Here is a 15,737-nt window from a genome sequence, read left to right on the forward strand (position 1 = left end):
AGATCTTTCCTGCTTTCTCTTGTGGGCATTTAGTGCTATAAATTTCCCTCTACACACTGCTTTAAATGTGTCCCAGAGATTCTGGTATGTTGTATCTTTGTTCTCATTGGTTTCAAAGAACATCTTTATTTCTGCCTTCATTTAGGTTATGTACCCAGTATTAGTCATTCAGGAGCAGGTTGTTCAGGTTTCCATGGTTGGCTTGGTTTTTGATTGAGTTTCTTAGTCCTGGTTCTAGTTTGATTGCACTGTGGTCACAGGAGACAGTTTGATTTCTGTTCATACATTTGCTGAGGGTGCTTTACTTCCAATTAAAATTGAATTTTAGATCAAGAATGCGATGTGGTGCTGAAGAATGTATATTCTCTGTTGATTTGGGGTGGAGAGTTCTATAGATGTCTGTGGGTCTGCTGCAGAGATGAGTTCAATTCCTGGATATCCTTGTTAACTTTCTGTCTGGATTGATCTGTGGTGTTGACAGTGGAGTGTGTTGAAGTCTCCCATTGGTATTGTGGCAAGTCCTAAGTCTCTTTGTAAGTCTCTAAGGACTTGCTTTTTTATGAATCTAGGTGCTCCTGTGTTGGGTACATATATGTTAGGATAGTTAGCTCTTCCTGTTTGAATTGATCCATGACCATTATGTAATGGCCTTCTTTGTCTCTTTTGATCTTTGATGGTTTAAAGTCTATTTTATGGGGCCAGTTGTAACCCCAGCTTTTTGTTCTCCATTTTCTTGGTAAATCTTCCTCCATCCCTTTATTTTGGTATGTATGTCTCTGCGTTAGTGGGTCTCCTGAATACAGCAGCAGACTGATGGGTCTTGACTCTTTATCAGTTTGCCAGTCTGTGTCTCTTAATTGGAGCATTTAGTCCATTTACATTTAAAGGTTAATATTGTTATGTGTGAACTTGATCCTGCCATTATGATATTAACTGGTTATTTTGCTGGATTAGTTGATGCAGTTTCTTCCTAGCCTCGATGGTCTTTACATTTTGGCATGTTTTTGGTGTGGTACCCGGTTGTTCCTTTCCATGTTTGAGTGCTTCCTTCAGGGTCTCTTGTAGGCAGGCCCTAAAAAAAATTGGTACAGCAAAATCTCTAAAGCATTGCTTATCTGTAAAGATTTTATTCTCCTTCACTTATGAAACTTAGTTTGGCTGGATATGAAATTCTGGGTTTAAATTCTTTCTTTAAGAATGTTGAATATTGGCCCCCCTCTCTTCCTGGCTTGTAGAGTTTCTGCCGAGAGATCTGCTGTGAGTCTGATGGGCTGCCCTTTGTGGAGTAACCAGGGCTTTTCTCTGGCTGCCCTTGATTTTTCCTTCATTTCAACTTTGGTGAATCTGGCAATTATGTGTCTGGGTTGCTCTTCTCGAGGAATTATCTTTGTGGCGTTCTCTGTATTTCCTGGATTTGAATGTTGGCCTGCCCTACTAGGTTGGGGAAGTTCTCCTGGATGATATCCTGAAGAGTGTTTTTCAACTTGGTTCATTTTTCCCCCTCACACTTTCCGGCACCCCAATCAGGCGTAGATTTGGTCTTTTACATAATCCCATACTTCTTGCAGGCTTTGTTCATTTCTTTTCTTCTTTTTCTTTTGGTTTCTCTTCTGGCTTTCATTTCATTCATTTGATCCTCAATGGCTGATACTCTTTCTTCCAGTTGATGGTGGGTTACTGAAGCTTGTGCATTTTGTCGCATTATTTCACCGTGTCATGGTTTTCATCTCTTTCATTTTAGTTTATGACCTTCTCGTAGTACTCTAGCCATCAATTCTTCCACTTTTTTCCAGATTTTTAGTTTCTTTGCTGGAGTCGTAATTCCTCCTTTTGGCTCGAGAGAATTTGATGGACTGAAGCCTTCTTCTCTCACATCTCGTCAAAGTCATTCTCGATGCAGCTTTGATCCGTTGCTGGCGGTAGGCTGCTCTCGCTTTGCGGGGAGATCGTCTTTTTGAATTTCCAGCTTTTTCTGCCCTGCTTTTCACCCATCTTTGTGGTTTTATCTGCCTCTGGTCTTTGATGATGAAATTTGATGTACTGATGGGGTTTTGGTGTGGTGTCCTTCCTGTTTGATAGTTTTCCTTCTAACAGTCAGGACCCTCAGCTATAGGTCTGTTGGAGATTGCTTGAGGAGTCCACTCCAGACCCTGTTTGCCTGGTGTCAGCAGCAGAGGCTGCAGAAGATAGAATATTTCTGAACAGCGAGTGTACCTGTCTGATTCTTGCTTTGGAAGCTTCCTCTCAGGGTGTGCTCCACCCCTGGCGGGGTGTGGGGTCAGACTGCCCTGAGTGGGATGTGCCTTGTTAGAGCTGCTGGGGTCAGGGACCCACTTGAGCAGGGAGTCTGTGCTACCAGATCTCCAACCTCCGTGTTGGGAAGTCCACTGCTCTCTTCAAAGCTGTCAGACAGAGTCGTTTGTGTCTGCAGAGGTGTCCTGCTGCTTTGTTATTGTTTACTGTGCCCTGCCCCCAGAGGTGAATACCACAGAGACAGGCGTTTCCTTGAGCTGCTGTGAGCTCCCACTGATTCGAGCTTCCTAGCAGCTTTGTTTACCTACTTAAGCCTCTCAGCAATGGCGAGCCCCTCCCCAGCCTAGCTGCTGCCTTGCTGGTAGATCACAGACTGCTGTGATAGCAATGAGGGAGGCTCCGTGGGGTGTGGGACCTCGACCCGGGTGGATATGATACCTGGTGTGCCTGTTGTTTGCTCAAAGCGCCAGTATTGGGGTGGGAGTTACCCGATTCTTGGGTGTTGCGTGTCTCAGTTCCCTGGCTGGGAAAGGATTCCCTTCCCTTGGCTTTTAGGTGAGGCAATGCCACCAAGCCCTGCTTCAGCTCTGGCTGGTCGGGCTGCAGCAGCTGACCAGTACCGATCGTCCGGCACTCCCCAGTGAGATGAACCCAGTACCTCAATTGAAAATGCCGAAATCACCGGTCTTCTGTGTCGCTGGCGCTGGGAGTTGAAGACTGGAGCTGCTCCTATTTGGCCATCTTGCTCCGCCCCTCCTGTAGGATATTATTTAATGGAAAGAATATGTATCTATATCAAATATAGCAAATTTAAAAATTTTATAAATGGGATAACCTATTTTTAAAGAACTATATGTACAAAGAACGATATCTAGAAGAATATACTTCAGAACATTAGTTGTTTTCTAGTTATTAGAAATATTTTAATCTTAATTTTTATTTATGTATTTTTTGTATAATTAACACATTTTTGTGTTAAGAAAAAGTTTACTATTAAGTCAAACAAAAACATATGCTCATTTGTCTCTGGTTTGAGATTTTAAAAATGTTAACATTAATATGAATGCCTGATATATGTGGTTTTGTATGTGAATATGTGTGTAAAGGTGTTGTCTATAACAAAGGTATGATTCTTGATAGTTCTGGATAGAGTCCAAGTTTTTGCATAGTGACTGCATTTGTGTATAAGTTTCCTTAGTGGTTTCTGTTAGATATGTAAATAACATTTATATACAACTGAAAATAGTATGATTTGGATCTTTCACAAAACTGAAGATATCATTTAGAATATTTCTTTTCCTTAGTGCAGTGATCAAATAACATGTCGGAGACTAGCCTGCCTGAGCAGCATGGCAGGAGGGAATATGTAGTAGTAAAAAACCTTGATCTTGTAAAGTCAGTGAGTCATGGTTTTGATCTTAAGCTTTGTGACCATGAGCATTATACCAAACTTCTTTGAGGTTTGCATCTGTAAACATCTGTGTTTGTTAACCATATGTGAAATGTACACATACTACCATCTGCTTTATGGGATTGTGAAGATGATAGGAAATAATGTATGTACTTGATCCAGTCCTTTGCTAATCACATAGTAAGTGTTCAGTAAATGGTAGTATGAATGGTGCTTTCGTATATGACTTGCTTTGTTCCATATGTCTTTGGGAGATAATGAGAAGAGGGTTTTCTCCCCCTGCCACTCGCTGTGTTCTTTCTTTGAAAAGAAAAACCTGGGTTATTTTAAGTTTTTTATATGTGTGTACTTACTACTTAAATCATTGCTTTGCGTTAGTGCTACCGTATAAAGGTATAGTATACCATAGGCCTAGTTTATCAAAGAAAATAATTGCTTCTACAGTGAAAGAACATTTTCTTCGTTTGACTGTGCGGTTTTTGTTTTTTGTTGTTGCTTGTTTTTTGTTGGTAGGTTCATAATTTGGAAAGTGAGCACAATTCTATAGCTTAAACCTACTTCCAGCCGTATCTCTAAGGTAGTCAAGAATGTGGATTCCCTAATCACCCTGTCTGGGTTTAAATTTAGGCTCTGTCACTTTACTAGCTGCAATGTCACTCAGTCATGGTTTTGGCCTTCTAACTTTGAAAAAGTTAACTTTGTGTCCAAGTTTTCTCATAGTTAAAATGAGGATAATAAAAATATATACCTTCTAAGTATGTTCTAAGTATAGTTGTAAGGACGAGATGAATGATATTATATAAAGTACTTAGCTCAATGTATCTTGTGTAATAAGGGCTGAAAAATACTATTAGTTGTTATTACATTAACTCTCTTTTTACTTATCTAACACATACTTACTGAGTGTTTGCTATGTGCCAGGCACAGTTCTAGACATAGAAACATCAATGAATAAAACAGACAAAGTCATTGCCCTTGGGAAACTTATGTTTGAGGACGGAAATTGAAAATGAATATGTAATATTAGGCAGTGATGTGAAACAAGTTGTATGAAGAAACATAGAATAAGGAGATGGCAAATAATAGAGGATGTTAAGACTGAGCATTCATTTTGGTCAAGACCATGCAAATACCCAAGAGAATATTCTTGCCTAAGGGAAAAACATATAGAGCCCGGAGGCAGTAACGTTTCTGATGAATGTGGGGAACAACAAGAGGACCACTGTGGGTGTAGTTTTAGTAAAGAAAGAAGAGAATGGTAGATGAGATCAGAGAGATCAATGACTCAGCCTTGTAGGTCATGGTGAGCAATTTGGATTTACCCTAAGTGTAATGAGAATGTAAGTTTTGATAAAAGGAATGATGTGATTTGACTGTTGTTTTAAAAAAATAAGTGGCCATTTTTATAGAGAAAAGACCTGTGGGGTCAAATTAGAAACTGCGAGACCAGAGGCTATTGCAGTAATATAAATGAATGCTGATGGTGACTTAGAGCAGGTGAGGGTGTTAGGGAGAAGTGGTTGAATTGGGGATATATATGAAAGGAGAACTGATAGGATTTGCGCATGTATTGGATGTGAGCAATTATGCAAATGATGGTACCATTTACTGAAGTAGAGAACACTCTCAGAAGAACAATTTGATGTATATAAGGAACATAAGAGTTTTGTTGTAGACATGTTATTTTTGAAATGCTGATTGTGGAAATGTTCCACCTAATTGGAGATTTTGAGGAGACTTTTTTTTTTAAGACAGTCTTGCTTTGTTGCCCAGGCTGGACTGCAGTGGCGTGATCTCGGCTCATTGCAACCTTCGCCTCCTGGGTTCAAGTGATTTTTCTGCCTCAGCCTCCCAGGTAGCTGGGATTACAGGTACGTACAGGCATATACCACCATGCCTGGCGAATTTTTGTATTTTTAGTAGAGACAGGAGTCTACCATGTTGGCCAGTCTGGTCTCGAATTCCTGCCCTCAAGTGATCCTCCCACCTTGGCTTCCCAAAGTGCTGGGATTACAGGTGTGAGCCACTGTACCTGGCCGAGGAAGCTTTTTTTTTTTTTTTTTTTTTTTTTTGAGACCGAGTCTCGCTCTTGTTGCCCAGGGCGGAGTGCAATGGCGTGATCTCGGCTCCCCACAACCTCAGCCTCCCAGGTTCAAGCAATTCGAGGAGACATTTTTATGCAGGTGAATAGAGTTCAGGAGAGAGGTCAGAACTAGAGATAAAAATTTGAGAATTTTCTGTGTATGAATAATATTTCAAGTTACTGCATTAAATGAGTGAGTTTGGATAGAGAAGAAGAAAGCGCTGAGTGTAGCTCTGGGATGCTTTAACATTTAGAGGTCAAGAAGAGAAAAATGACCCAGCAAAGAAGACTTAGAAGGAGCAGCCAATGAGTTAGAAGGACAATGTGATATCAGGAAACCAAGTGAAGGAGGAGTCTCGGGTAGGAGGAAATGACCTATAGGACTAAAGTTGCAAGAAAAAGATAAGAACTGAACACTGGCCACTGGCGTTATTGACTTTGACAAGGAAAATTTGCAGATTGGTAAGGGTGGTAAGGGCAAAAGCTGGACTAAAATGAGTTTGGGAGTGAATGGGAGTGAAGGAAGTAGAGGCAAAATACACTTTGTTTCAACAAATTTTGGTACAAAAGGGTAGTAGCCAAATGGAGACATATGAACAAGAATCCTTTTGAGATGATTTAAATAGAAACAGGAAAACTGATTATCCAGATAAGAGGAGAAATAACCATAAAAATGCAAGACAAGGATTGGGATTCAGTGTATATTGGAGGACTTGCTCTTAGATAGGAACATGTGTTCATATATTACAACAGGAGGGAAGAGAGTGTACAAGCACATATACAGATTGTTTGACACATTTAGCTGTGGGAGTGTGTGGAAGCTCATCTGAATAATGCTATGTTCTTTAATCAAATATGATCATGAACTGAGAGATGGGGTTAGGAGATGAGGGATATTGGAGATTTAAGGAGAGAGTCTAAAATAATTTTTAGCAAGGCGAGTGTGTAGATTAACTAATGTAAGGTTGCTTGACTGCCTGGGAATACTAGAGGCCACTTGAGGTGTAATTTCATAAATTTAAAGTTTGTAATTATAGCCACATTAATCTGCTTCAGACATAGGCTCAGAATAGGGCAAGAGTTGGATTTAGGGTTGGGATTTTGCCATGCATGTATGAAAGAACAAAGGGGGAAAAGAATTGAGCTCAGGCAACAGAATGATTATAGTGATAGGCCATAAAATCTAAGATGGATAAGGAGGAGAACTTGACCAAACACTGCGTGCTCTCGCTGAACCAAAGCTATGCTGTCGATACCCACATTCCACTTTCTCATCTCTAGGATGTGTTTTCTGAGATGACCTCCTTTTTCCTTTCTGCAACCTTATCCACTCCCAGCCCAAACACATACTTACCTAATATCTGTATGTTCACATTTTATCCTTTCTTCAAGGGATAGCGAATATGGTGCTTCCTTCCTGAAGTTTCCCCCCCTTTCCCCCTAGTGAACAGTGATCCTGTTTCCGTCTTTGAGTTATTACAGCACTCTAAATCTCCGATTGACTTGGTATTATAGATGGCATTATAGTTTTGTGTATGTATTTTACCTTTCCTACTCTACTTGTGTGATATCATGGTAGGGATTATGTCCATGTATCCTTAGTATTAGGCACAACTGATATGCACTGAAGTGAAGTCAGTGGTGTAAAAATCTTAAAACAGTTTCTTCAACGTTTTCCAAAACAATTGTAGAAACCAGTGTATTACAGAGATTACTTTTAGTTTTATCAAATGTCTTATACTCACTGTAGTCTATAGCAATCCTATGTTATATTTAAAAAATCATTCTCATTATTAATATTTTATTTATTTATCTTGCAGGAGCATCTTTCCTTGAAGAAGTATATTATTGACATTGTGATTGAAAGTACAGCTCCAGCAGAGACTTTGAAAGATGGAGAAGAGCGGCAAAAAAATAAAAAAAAAGCCAAAAAGATAAAAGCCCGGATGAACTTCAGGTACCTTAAATACCCTTAAAAACAAAAGAAAAATTCTTAGTGATGTATCTTTTAATGTAAATCCAAGGAAGACAAAAAAAGTTTAAAGTTGTTTGCTTCATGAAAGCCTTGGAAATAACACTGATGAGCCTAATTTATAGCCACTTTCCTTGATTGAGAAAGAAAACTGCATATCGATCTAAAGCCCTTGCTTTCACCTGTTAAGAGCTCTTCTTATAATTGGATGCCAAAGCTCTGCCAAACTTGTGCCTCCTCCAGCATACAATAGTATGTTTAAGTATGTGTAAACCAAGCCTATTTTTCTTTCCAACTATTGATTTTTAAATGAAGTATCAAAGAAAATCAATAGCAATCAACAAATAGAAGTCTACTGGCTGCAGTGTCAAATCCCATGACTAGGCTTAATCAATTTGGTTGCCTGTCACAACAAGAAAAAGTTCAAGAAATATCTTAAAATGGAAAGTGAGTTGTCAGACCTGTAGTTTATCATCAGCCTCCAAAGTCTCATCTGAAGATCGGACAGCTGTGTAGTACATCATTACCTCAGAAGCTTTGAGTGTCATCTGATGACGGATGAGTCCGGTGGAGGACACAGAGATAGCTCTTCTTTAGTAGATAATCCTTTGCTGTTCGAGGGCAACTATTCTGAATATGTCCTTATACTTTTATTACTAAGTGTGTCAAAGATGGAGAAGCTTGACCCATGGAATTATAGGAATATAGAATGTACAATAATGGTGAATAGTGCAGTAGTTTCGGTGTTAAGATCATGATTGATCTAGGTGTCTATTTCAACTTACATAATCAGTGATAACTTCAGACTGCCCATTTAATCAAAGAATAGAAAAGGCTTTTTTGATTTTAGTGTTTGAAGTTAGTCCAGATTTCTCAGAATAGTTTTACGGTGTATTTTAGGGCATTATTGACCTTCGTTTCTAGTTTATGCTAAGAACTTGCAGACCTCCTGATACTTTTGAATGTTTTAAGGGCCTGTTCTTTGAACCTGTCTATTTTTAATGTTCACATTCCCTTGGTGATCACCCTGGTTCTGTGGCTATAAATACCTCTACTTGCCAATGATACCAATTTTATATCTTCAGCTTTACTCAAACTTAGTATATCCAAAACAAACCTGCTCTTTCCTCTTGCCACAAAAAACCTACCTCATTTCATAGTCTTCTCTATATCAGCAAATGAATACTTTATTCTAGTTGCTTAGGCCAAAACCACTGAAGTCATCCTTGATCTGTCTTTCTCCTACACCTCACATCCAATCTAACTGCAAATGTTAGCTTTGCTTTAAACATATATTCGGAATTTGACGACGTTTCTCTAACTTCATTGCTTTCCCTGATCCGAGCTTCAATCATCTCTTACCTGGATTGTTACAGTAGCCTTCTGACTAGTCTCCTTGTTTCTGCCCTTGTATATTCTAAACACTGCAGCCACAGCGGACCTGTTAAAATGTAACTGAGAGCCTGTCACTGCTCTTGTCAAAACCTCAAGGGTTTTATAGTTCAGGTTTCCTCTTCCTAGAAGGTTCTTCTCTTCTCACATACATCCATACAGTTGACTTCCTCACCTCCTTCAGGTCTTTGATCAAATGTCACCTTATCAATGAAGCTGCTTTTGAGGACCTTATTTATTTATTTATTTATTTATTTTTTAATGTAACTAATGCTTTGTTTTTTAAGGAAAATCTTAAAAATGTAAATAACCATAGGAAAAATACTTTTATCTTCTAATATTTTGCCATCTGTGTCCATTCTGTGCATATTAACTGTATCTATTGACTTTTTTCATTGATGTGTGATTTATTTAAGTGCAATGTGGCAATGTCAAAAATAAACTGTTTTGAGTTTTGAAAAATCTAGATAGTCATACAATCCATACCCCTATCAAAATTTAGAACATTTTCATTGCCCCATAAAGTTTTTTGTTCCTCTTTGCAGTCAGTCTCCCACCACTCCTGGCCTGAGGCAACCACTGATATGCTTTCTATAATTGGAGATTACTTTTTCCAGTTCAAGAAATTTATATAAATGACATCCACTCTTTTGCAGCTGGCTTTTTTTTTTAACTGATTATACTGTTTTTGAGATTTATCTGTGTTGACGTGTATATGTAATTTCTTCCCTTTTTATTGCTGACTATATCCATTGTATGGATATACCACTTTCTACTGATAGACATTTAGATTTCCAATCTGGGACATTTATAAATAAAACTCCTTTAAAGTCTTTGGGTGAACAAATATTTTTATTTCTCTTCGGTAAATACTTAGAAGTAGAATTGTCAAACTGTTTTCCATAAACTGTAAAATGGTTGTGCCATTTTATACTCCCATTAGCAATCTGAGAATTCCAGGTCCTTCACATTCTTGCCAATATTTGTTGTTATTAGTTTTTTAAATTTTAGTTTAGTTCTAGTGGGAATGTAGTGGTATCTCATTGTTGTTCTAATTTGCACTTCCCCAGTGACTAACACATATATTCATCATCTTTTCATATCCTTTAAAACTGTTCAATATTTTCCTTTATGAAGTATCCCAATTTAAAAAAATGGCCTGTCATTTTATTAGTCATTTATATATTCTGACTGCAAGTTATTGGACAGATATATGTACTGAGATGTGTTTTCTCTCATTCTGGAGCTTACATATACATTTTCTTTATAATAGCTTTTGATAAGCAAAAGTTTTAATTTTAATAATATCTGCTTTATCAGTATTTTTCTTTTATGTCTAGTGCTCTCTGGATATGCCTAAGAGATCTTTGCCTGCTCAAAGGTCAAAAGATACTCTATCATTTTTTTTTTCTAAAGATTTGTAATTTTAGCTTTAGCATTTAGGCTTATAGTCCATTTAAAATAAATTAGTAGGCATGATATAAAGTATAGGTCCAGGTTTATTTTTCTATAGATAGCCTGCTGTAGTATCATTTTTGAAAATATTTTTCTTTTCCATATGCCTTAGCACCTTGATTTTAAAAAATCTTATCATATATGTGTGATTCTGTTCTGGACTCTGTCGCATTCCATTGATGTCTAATTTTCTGTTTTGAAACCTTGATAAAAATATAAATCTGCCCAATTAGTTTGAATATATTTCTGGATTCTCAGTTCAGTTCTATTTCATTGATAAGTTTATCTTTAAACTATCTTAATTTCTCTAGCTTTGTAGAAAGTCTTCAAATAATGTAGAAGTCCTTCAACTTTATTTTCTTTTTTGAGCTTGTTTTGCTCATCTCAGGACTTTGCAATTTTTATGTAAATATTAGGATCAGTTTTTTACTTTCTTTTGTTGTTGTTTTAATTGATTTTATTTTTAAAAAATTTTATTTTACTGTAAGTCCCAGGATGCACGTGCAGAACATGCAGGTTTGTTACATAGGTAAACATGTGCCATGGTGGTTTTCTGCAGCTATCAACCTATCACCTAGATATTAAGCCCAGCATGCATTAGCTATTTGTCCTGATGCTCTCCCTCCTTTCGAACCCTGACAGGCCCCGGTGTGTGTTGTTCCCCTCCCTGTGTCCATATGTTCTCATTGTTCAGTTCCCACTTGTGAGTAAGAACATGCGGTCTTTGGTTTTCAGTTCCTGCATTAGTTCGCTGAGGATGATGGCTTCTAGCTCCATCCATGTCCCTGCAAAGGACGTGATCTCATTACTTTTTATGACTGTATAGTATTCCATGGTGTATATGTACCACATTTTCTTTATTCAGTTGATCATTGATGGGCATTTGGGTTGGTTCCATGTCTTTGCTATTGTGAATAGTGCTGCTACAAACATATGTGTCCGTGTATCTTTATAATACAATGATTTATATTACTTTGGGTGTATACCCAGTAATGGGATTGCTAGATCAAATGGTGTTTCTGGTTCTAGGTCCTTGAGGAATCACCACACTGTCTTCCACAATGGTCGAACTAATTTACATTTCCACCAACAGTGTAAAAGCATTCCTGTTTCTTCACAGCCTCGCCAGCATTGTTTTTTTCTTGACTTATTAATAATCGCCATTCTGACTGGCATGAGATGGTATCTCATTGCGGTTTTGATTTGCATTTCTCTAATGATCACTGATATTGACCTTTTTTTAATATATGTTTGTTGGCCACATAAATGTCTTCTTTTGAGAAGTGTCTGTTCATGTCCTTGGCCTACTTTTTGATGAGATTGTTTTTTCTTCTTGTAAATTTAAGTTTCTTGTAAATTCTAGATATTAGACCTTTGTCAGATGGGTAGATTGCAAATTTTTTCTCCCATTCTGTAGGTTGCCTGTCTGCTCTTAAGATAGTTTGTTTTGCTATGCAGAAGCTCTTTAGTTTAATTAGATCTCATTTGTCAATTTTAGCTTTTTTTGCAATTGCTTTTGGTGATTTCATCTTAAAATTTTTGCCCATGCCTGTATCCTGAATAGTACTGCCTATGTTTTCTTCTAGGGTTTTTATGGTTTTGAGTTTTGGGTTTTACATTTAAGTTAGTTTTTTACTTTCTGAAATAAGAAAGCCTGTTGGGATTTTGATTAGGATTGCATTGAAGCTATAGCTTAGCTTGGTAATAACTGACATTGTGATAGTATTGTATTGGGTCTACCAATTCGTGATTATGGTATATTCTCTGCATTTCCTTAGAGCTTCTTTATAAAATTTCAGTAATGTTTTGTGATTTTTAGTGTATAAGTGTTACACATGGAATATCATTTAAAATGTTATTTTGTTTTCATTTTTACTTGTTTCTTGCTAGTTTATAGAAATGGTTTATTTTTGCATATTAACCTTATATCCCGGGACATTGCCAAATTGACTTATAAGCTCTAAATAGTTTTTTTTGGTAAATTTATAAGATTTTTAATGTACATGAGCATGGTATCTGGGAGTGAAAAGTTTTATTTCTTAGTTTCCAATTTGTATACTGTTTTTATTATCATACTACACTGTCTTGTACCCTCAGTAAAATACAGAACAGAAGCCTTCATCCTGATCTTAGGGAGAAAGCAGTTTTTCACCATTAAGGGATGATGTTAGCTGTAGTTTGTTTTTGTTTTTATTTTTTTTTAAATGTTCTTTATCAGATTAAGGAAGCTTTCTTCTGTTCTTAGTTTCTTGAGAGTTTTCATCATAGATTGATATTCCGTGTTCCTATAGACAACCTAAAACCATGTTTTTGCTATTGTAAATACTGCCTTGATGACCACATGAGTGTATGTCTTTTTTTTTCCCCCTAGAGAAGGGGGGGAGCACACCTTTTAAATTATTTGTTTATTATTTTTTAAAATTTTTATTTTAGGTTCAAGGGTATTTGGGCAACTTTACTACATAAGTTCATTGTATGTCACAGGATATTTGCTGTATAGATTATTTTGTCATCCAGGTAATAAGCATAGTACCTGATAGGTAGTTTTTTGATCTTCAACATCCTTGCACCCTCCACCCTCAAGTAGGCCCCGGTGTCTGATGTTTCGTTCTTTGTGTCCATGTGTATTCAGTATTTTCACTCCCACTTATGAGAACATGTAGTATTTGGTTTTCTGTTCCTGCATTAGTTTGCTTAGAATAATGACCTGCAGCTCCATCCATATTGCTGCAAAGCATACAACCTCATTCTTTTTTTAGAGGTGCCTATTATTCCATGATACATATGTACCGCATTTTCTTTGTCTTCTCTCCCATTGGTGGGCATTTAGGTTGATTCCGTGTCTTTGCCATTATGAATAGTGCTGCAATGAACATAGACATACATGTGTCTTCGTGGTAGAAAGATTTATATTCCTATGGGTATATACCCAATAATGGAATTGCTGGGTCAAATGGTTGTTCTGTTTTACTTTCTTTGAGAAATCTCCAGACTACTCTGCACAATAATGGAATAATTTACATTCCCATCAACAGTATTATATAAGCATTCCCTGTTTTCCACAGCCTCACTAGCATCTATTATTTTTCGACTTTTTAAATAATAGCCATTCTGACTCGTATAAGATGGTATCTAATTAGGGTTTTGATTTCCATTTCTCTAATGAATAGTGATGTTAAGCATTCTTTCATAGGCTTGTTGACCATGTGTTTGTCTTCCTAAAAATGTATCTGTTCAGGTTGGGTGTGGTGGCTCACGCCTGTAATCCCAACGCTTTGGGAGGCTGTGGCAAGAGGATTGTTTTAGGCCAGGAGTTTGACATCAGCCTGGGCAATATAGCAAGACCCTGTTTCTACAAAAAATGAAAAAGTTAGCAGTGCATGATGGCATCCCCTGTGGTCCCAGCTTCTCCAGAGGCTGAGGCAAGACGATCATTTGAGTCTGGGAGGTCGAGACTGCAGTGAGCTCTGATTGTACCACTGTACTCCAGCCTGAGCAACAGAGCAAGACCCTGACTTAAAAAAAAAAATGTATCTGTAATATCCTTTGGCCACTTTTTAATGAGGTTGGTTTTTTGCTTGTGAATTTGTTTTTAAGTTCCTTATAGATTCTGAATATTAAACCTTTGTCAGATTCATGGTTTGCAAATATTTTCTCCCAGTACGTAGGTTGTCTGTTTACTCTGTTAATATTTTCTTTCCTTGTGTGGAAACTCTTTATTTTAAATAGGTCTCATTTGTCAATTTTTTTGGTTGCAATTGTTTTTGGCTTCTTCATCATGAAATATTTACCAGATCCTGTTTCCAGAATGGTATTTTCTAGGCTATCTTCTAGGGCTTTTATAGTTTGAGGTTTCACATTTAAGTTACTTAATCCATCTTGAGTTGATTATTGAAAATGGTGTAAATAAGAGGTTCAGTTTTAGCTTCTGCATATGGCTAGCCAATTACCCCAGCACCATTTAATGAATAGAAATTCCTTTCCCCACTGCTTGTTCTTGTCAACTTTGTCAAAGATGAGATGGTTGCAAGTGTGTGGCATTTTTTCTGCACACTCTTTCTGTTCCATTCATCTATGTTTCTGTTTTTGTACCAGTACCATGCTGTTCTGGTTCATGGCCTTGTAAAGTATAGTTTGAAGTTGGGTAATGTGATGTCTTCAGCTTTGTTCTTTTACATAGGATTGCTCTGGCTACTGGGGCTCTTTTTGGTTGCATATGAGTTTTTAAATAGTTTTTTCTAATTTTGTTAAGAATATCATTGGTAGTTTGATGGGAATAGCATTGAATCTATAAATTGCTTTGAGCAGTATGGCCATGTTAACAATAGATTCTCTCCATGAGCATGGAATATTTTTGCCTTTGTTTATGTCATCTCTGATTTCTTTGAGCAATGTTTTGTAATTCCTGTAGGCATCTTTCAACTCCATGGTTAGCTGTATTTCTAGGTATTTTATTCTTTTTGTGGCTTTTGTGAATGGGATTGCATTCTTGAATTGGCTCTCAGCTTGGATGTTGGTGTGTAGAAATGCCACTGATTTTTGTACATTGATTTTATATCCTGAAATGGTGCTGAAGTTGTTTATCAGATCTAGGAATTTGGGGGTAGAAACTGTGGGGTTTTCTAGGGATGGAATCGTATCGTCAGCAAACAGAGATAGTTTGACTTCCTCTCTTCCTATTTGGATGCCTTTTGTTCATTATTTTGCCTTATTGCTCTGGCTAGGACTTCCAGTACTATGCTGAATAGGAGTGGTGATAGTGGGAAACCTGTTTTGTTCCATTTCTCAAGGGGAATGCTTCCAGCTTTTGCCTGTTCAGTATGATATTGGCTGTGTGTTTGACATATACGGCTCTAATTATTTTGAGGCATATTCCTTTTCTGCCTAGTTTGTTGAAGGTTTTTAACATGAAGGGATGTTGAATTTTATTGAAAGTCTTTCCTGCATATATTTAGATGATCATATGGTTTTTGTTTTTAGTTTTGTGTATGGGTGAATCCTATTTATTGATTTGTGTTTGTTGACCAACCTTGCATCCCAGGGATAAAGTCTATTTGATCATGGTGAGTTAGTTTTTTGAAGTGTTGCTGGGTTTGGTTTGCTAGTATTTTCTTGAGGATTTTTGTATGCATATCCATCATGAATAATGGCCTGTGTTCTTTTTTTTTTTT

General features: G+C 37.3%; 1 protein-coding gene across 20 annotated transcripts in view; it reads left to right on the plus strand.

Moving 5' to 3' along the window:
- SCAPER (S-phase cyclin A associated protein in the ER) overlaps positions 1 to 15,737 on the plus strand; it is a 553,621-nt gene that overhangs the window by 231,319 nt on the left and 306,565 nt on the right. For all 20 annotated transcript variants that reach the window (XM_017960807.3, XM_021940762.2, XM_017960810.3 and 17 more), the window contains one exon: positions 7,568 to 7,704. In XM_017960807.3, coding sequence (XP_017816296.1) covers positions 7,568 to 7,704 — 137 coding nt within the window. The remainder of the gene's footprint in view (positions 1 to 7,567; positions 7,705 to 15,737) is intronic.

This window comes from Papio anubis, chromosome 7 (genome assembly GCF_008728515.1).
Source record: "Papio anubis isolate 15944 chromosome 7, Panubis1.0, whole genome shotgun sequence".
Taxonomy (NCBI): Eukaryota; Metazoa; Chordata; class Mammalia; order Primates; family Cercopithecidae; genus Papio; species Papio anubis.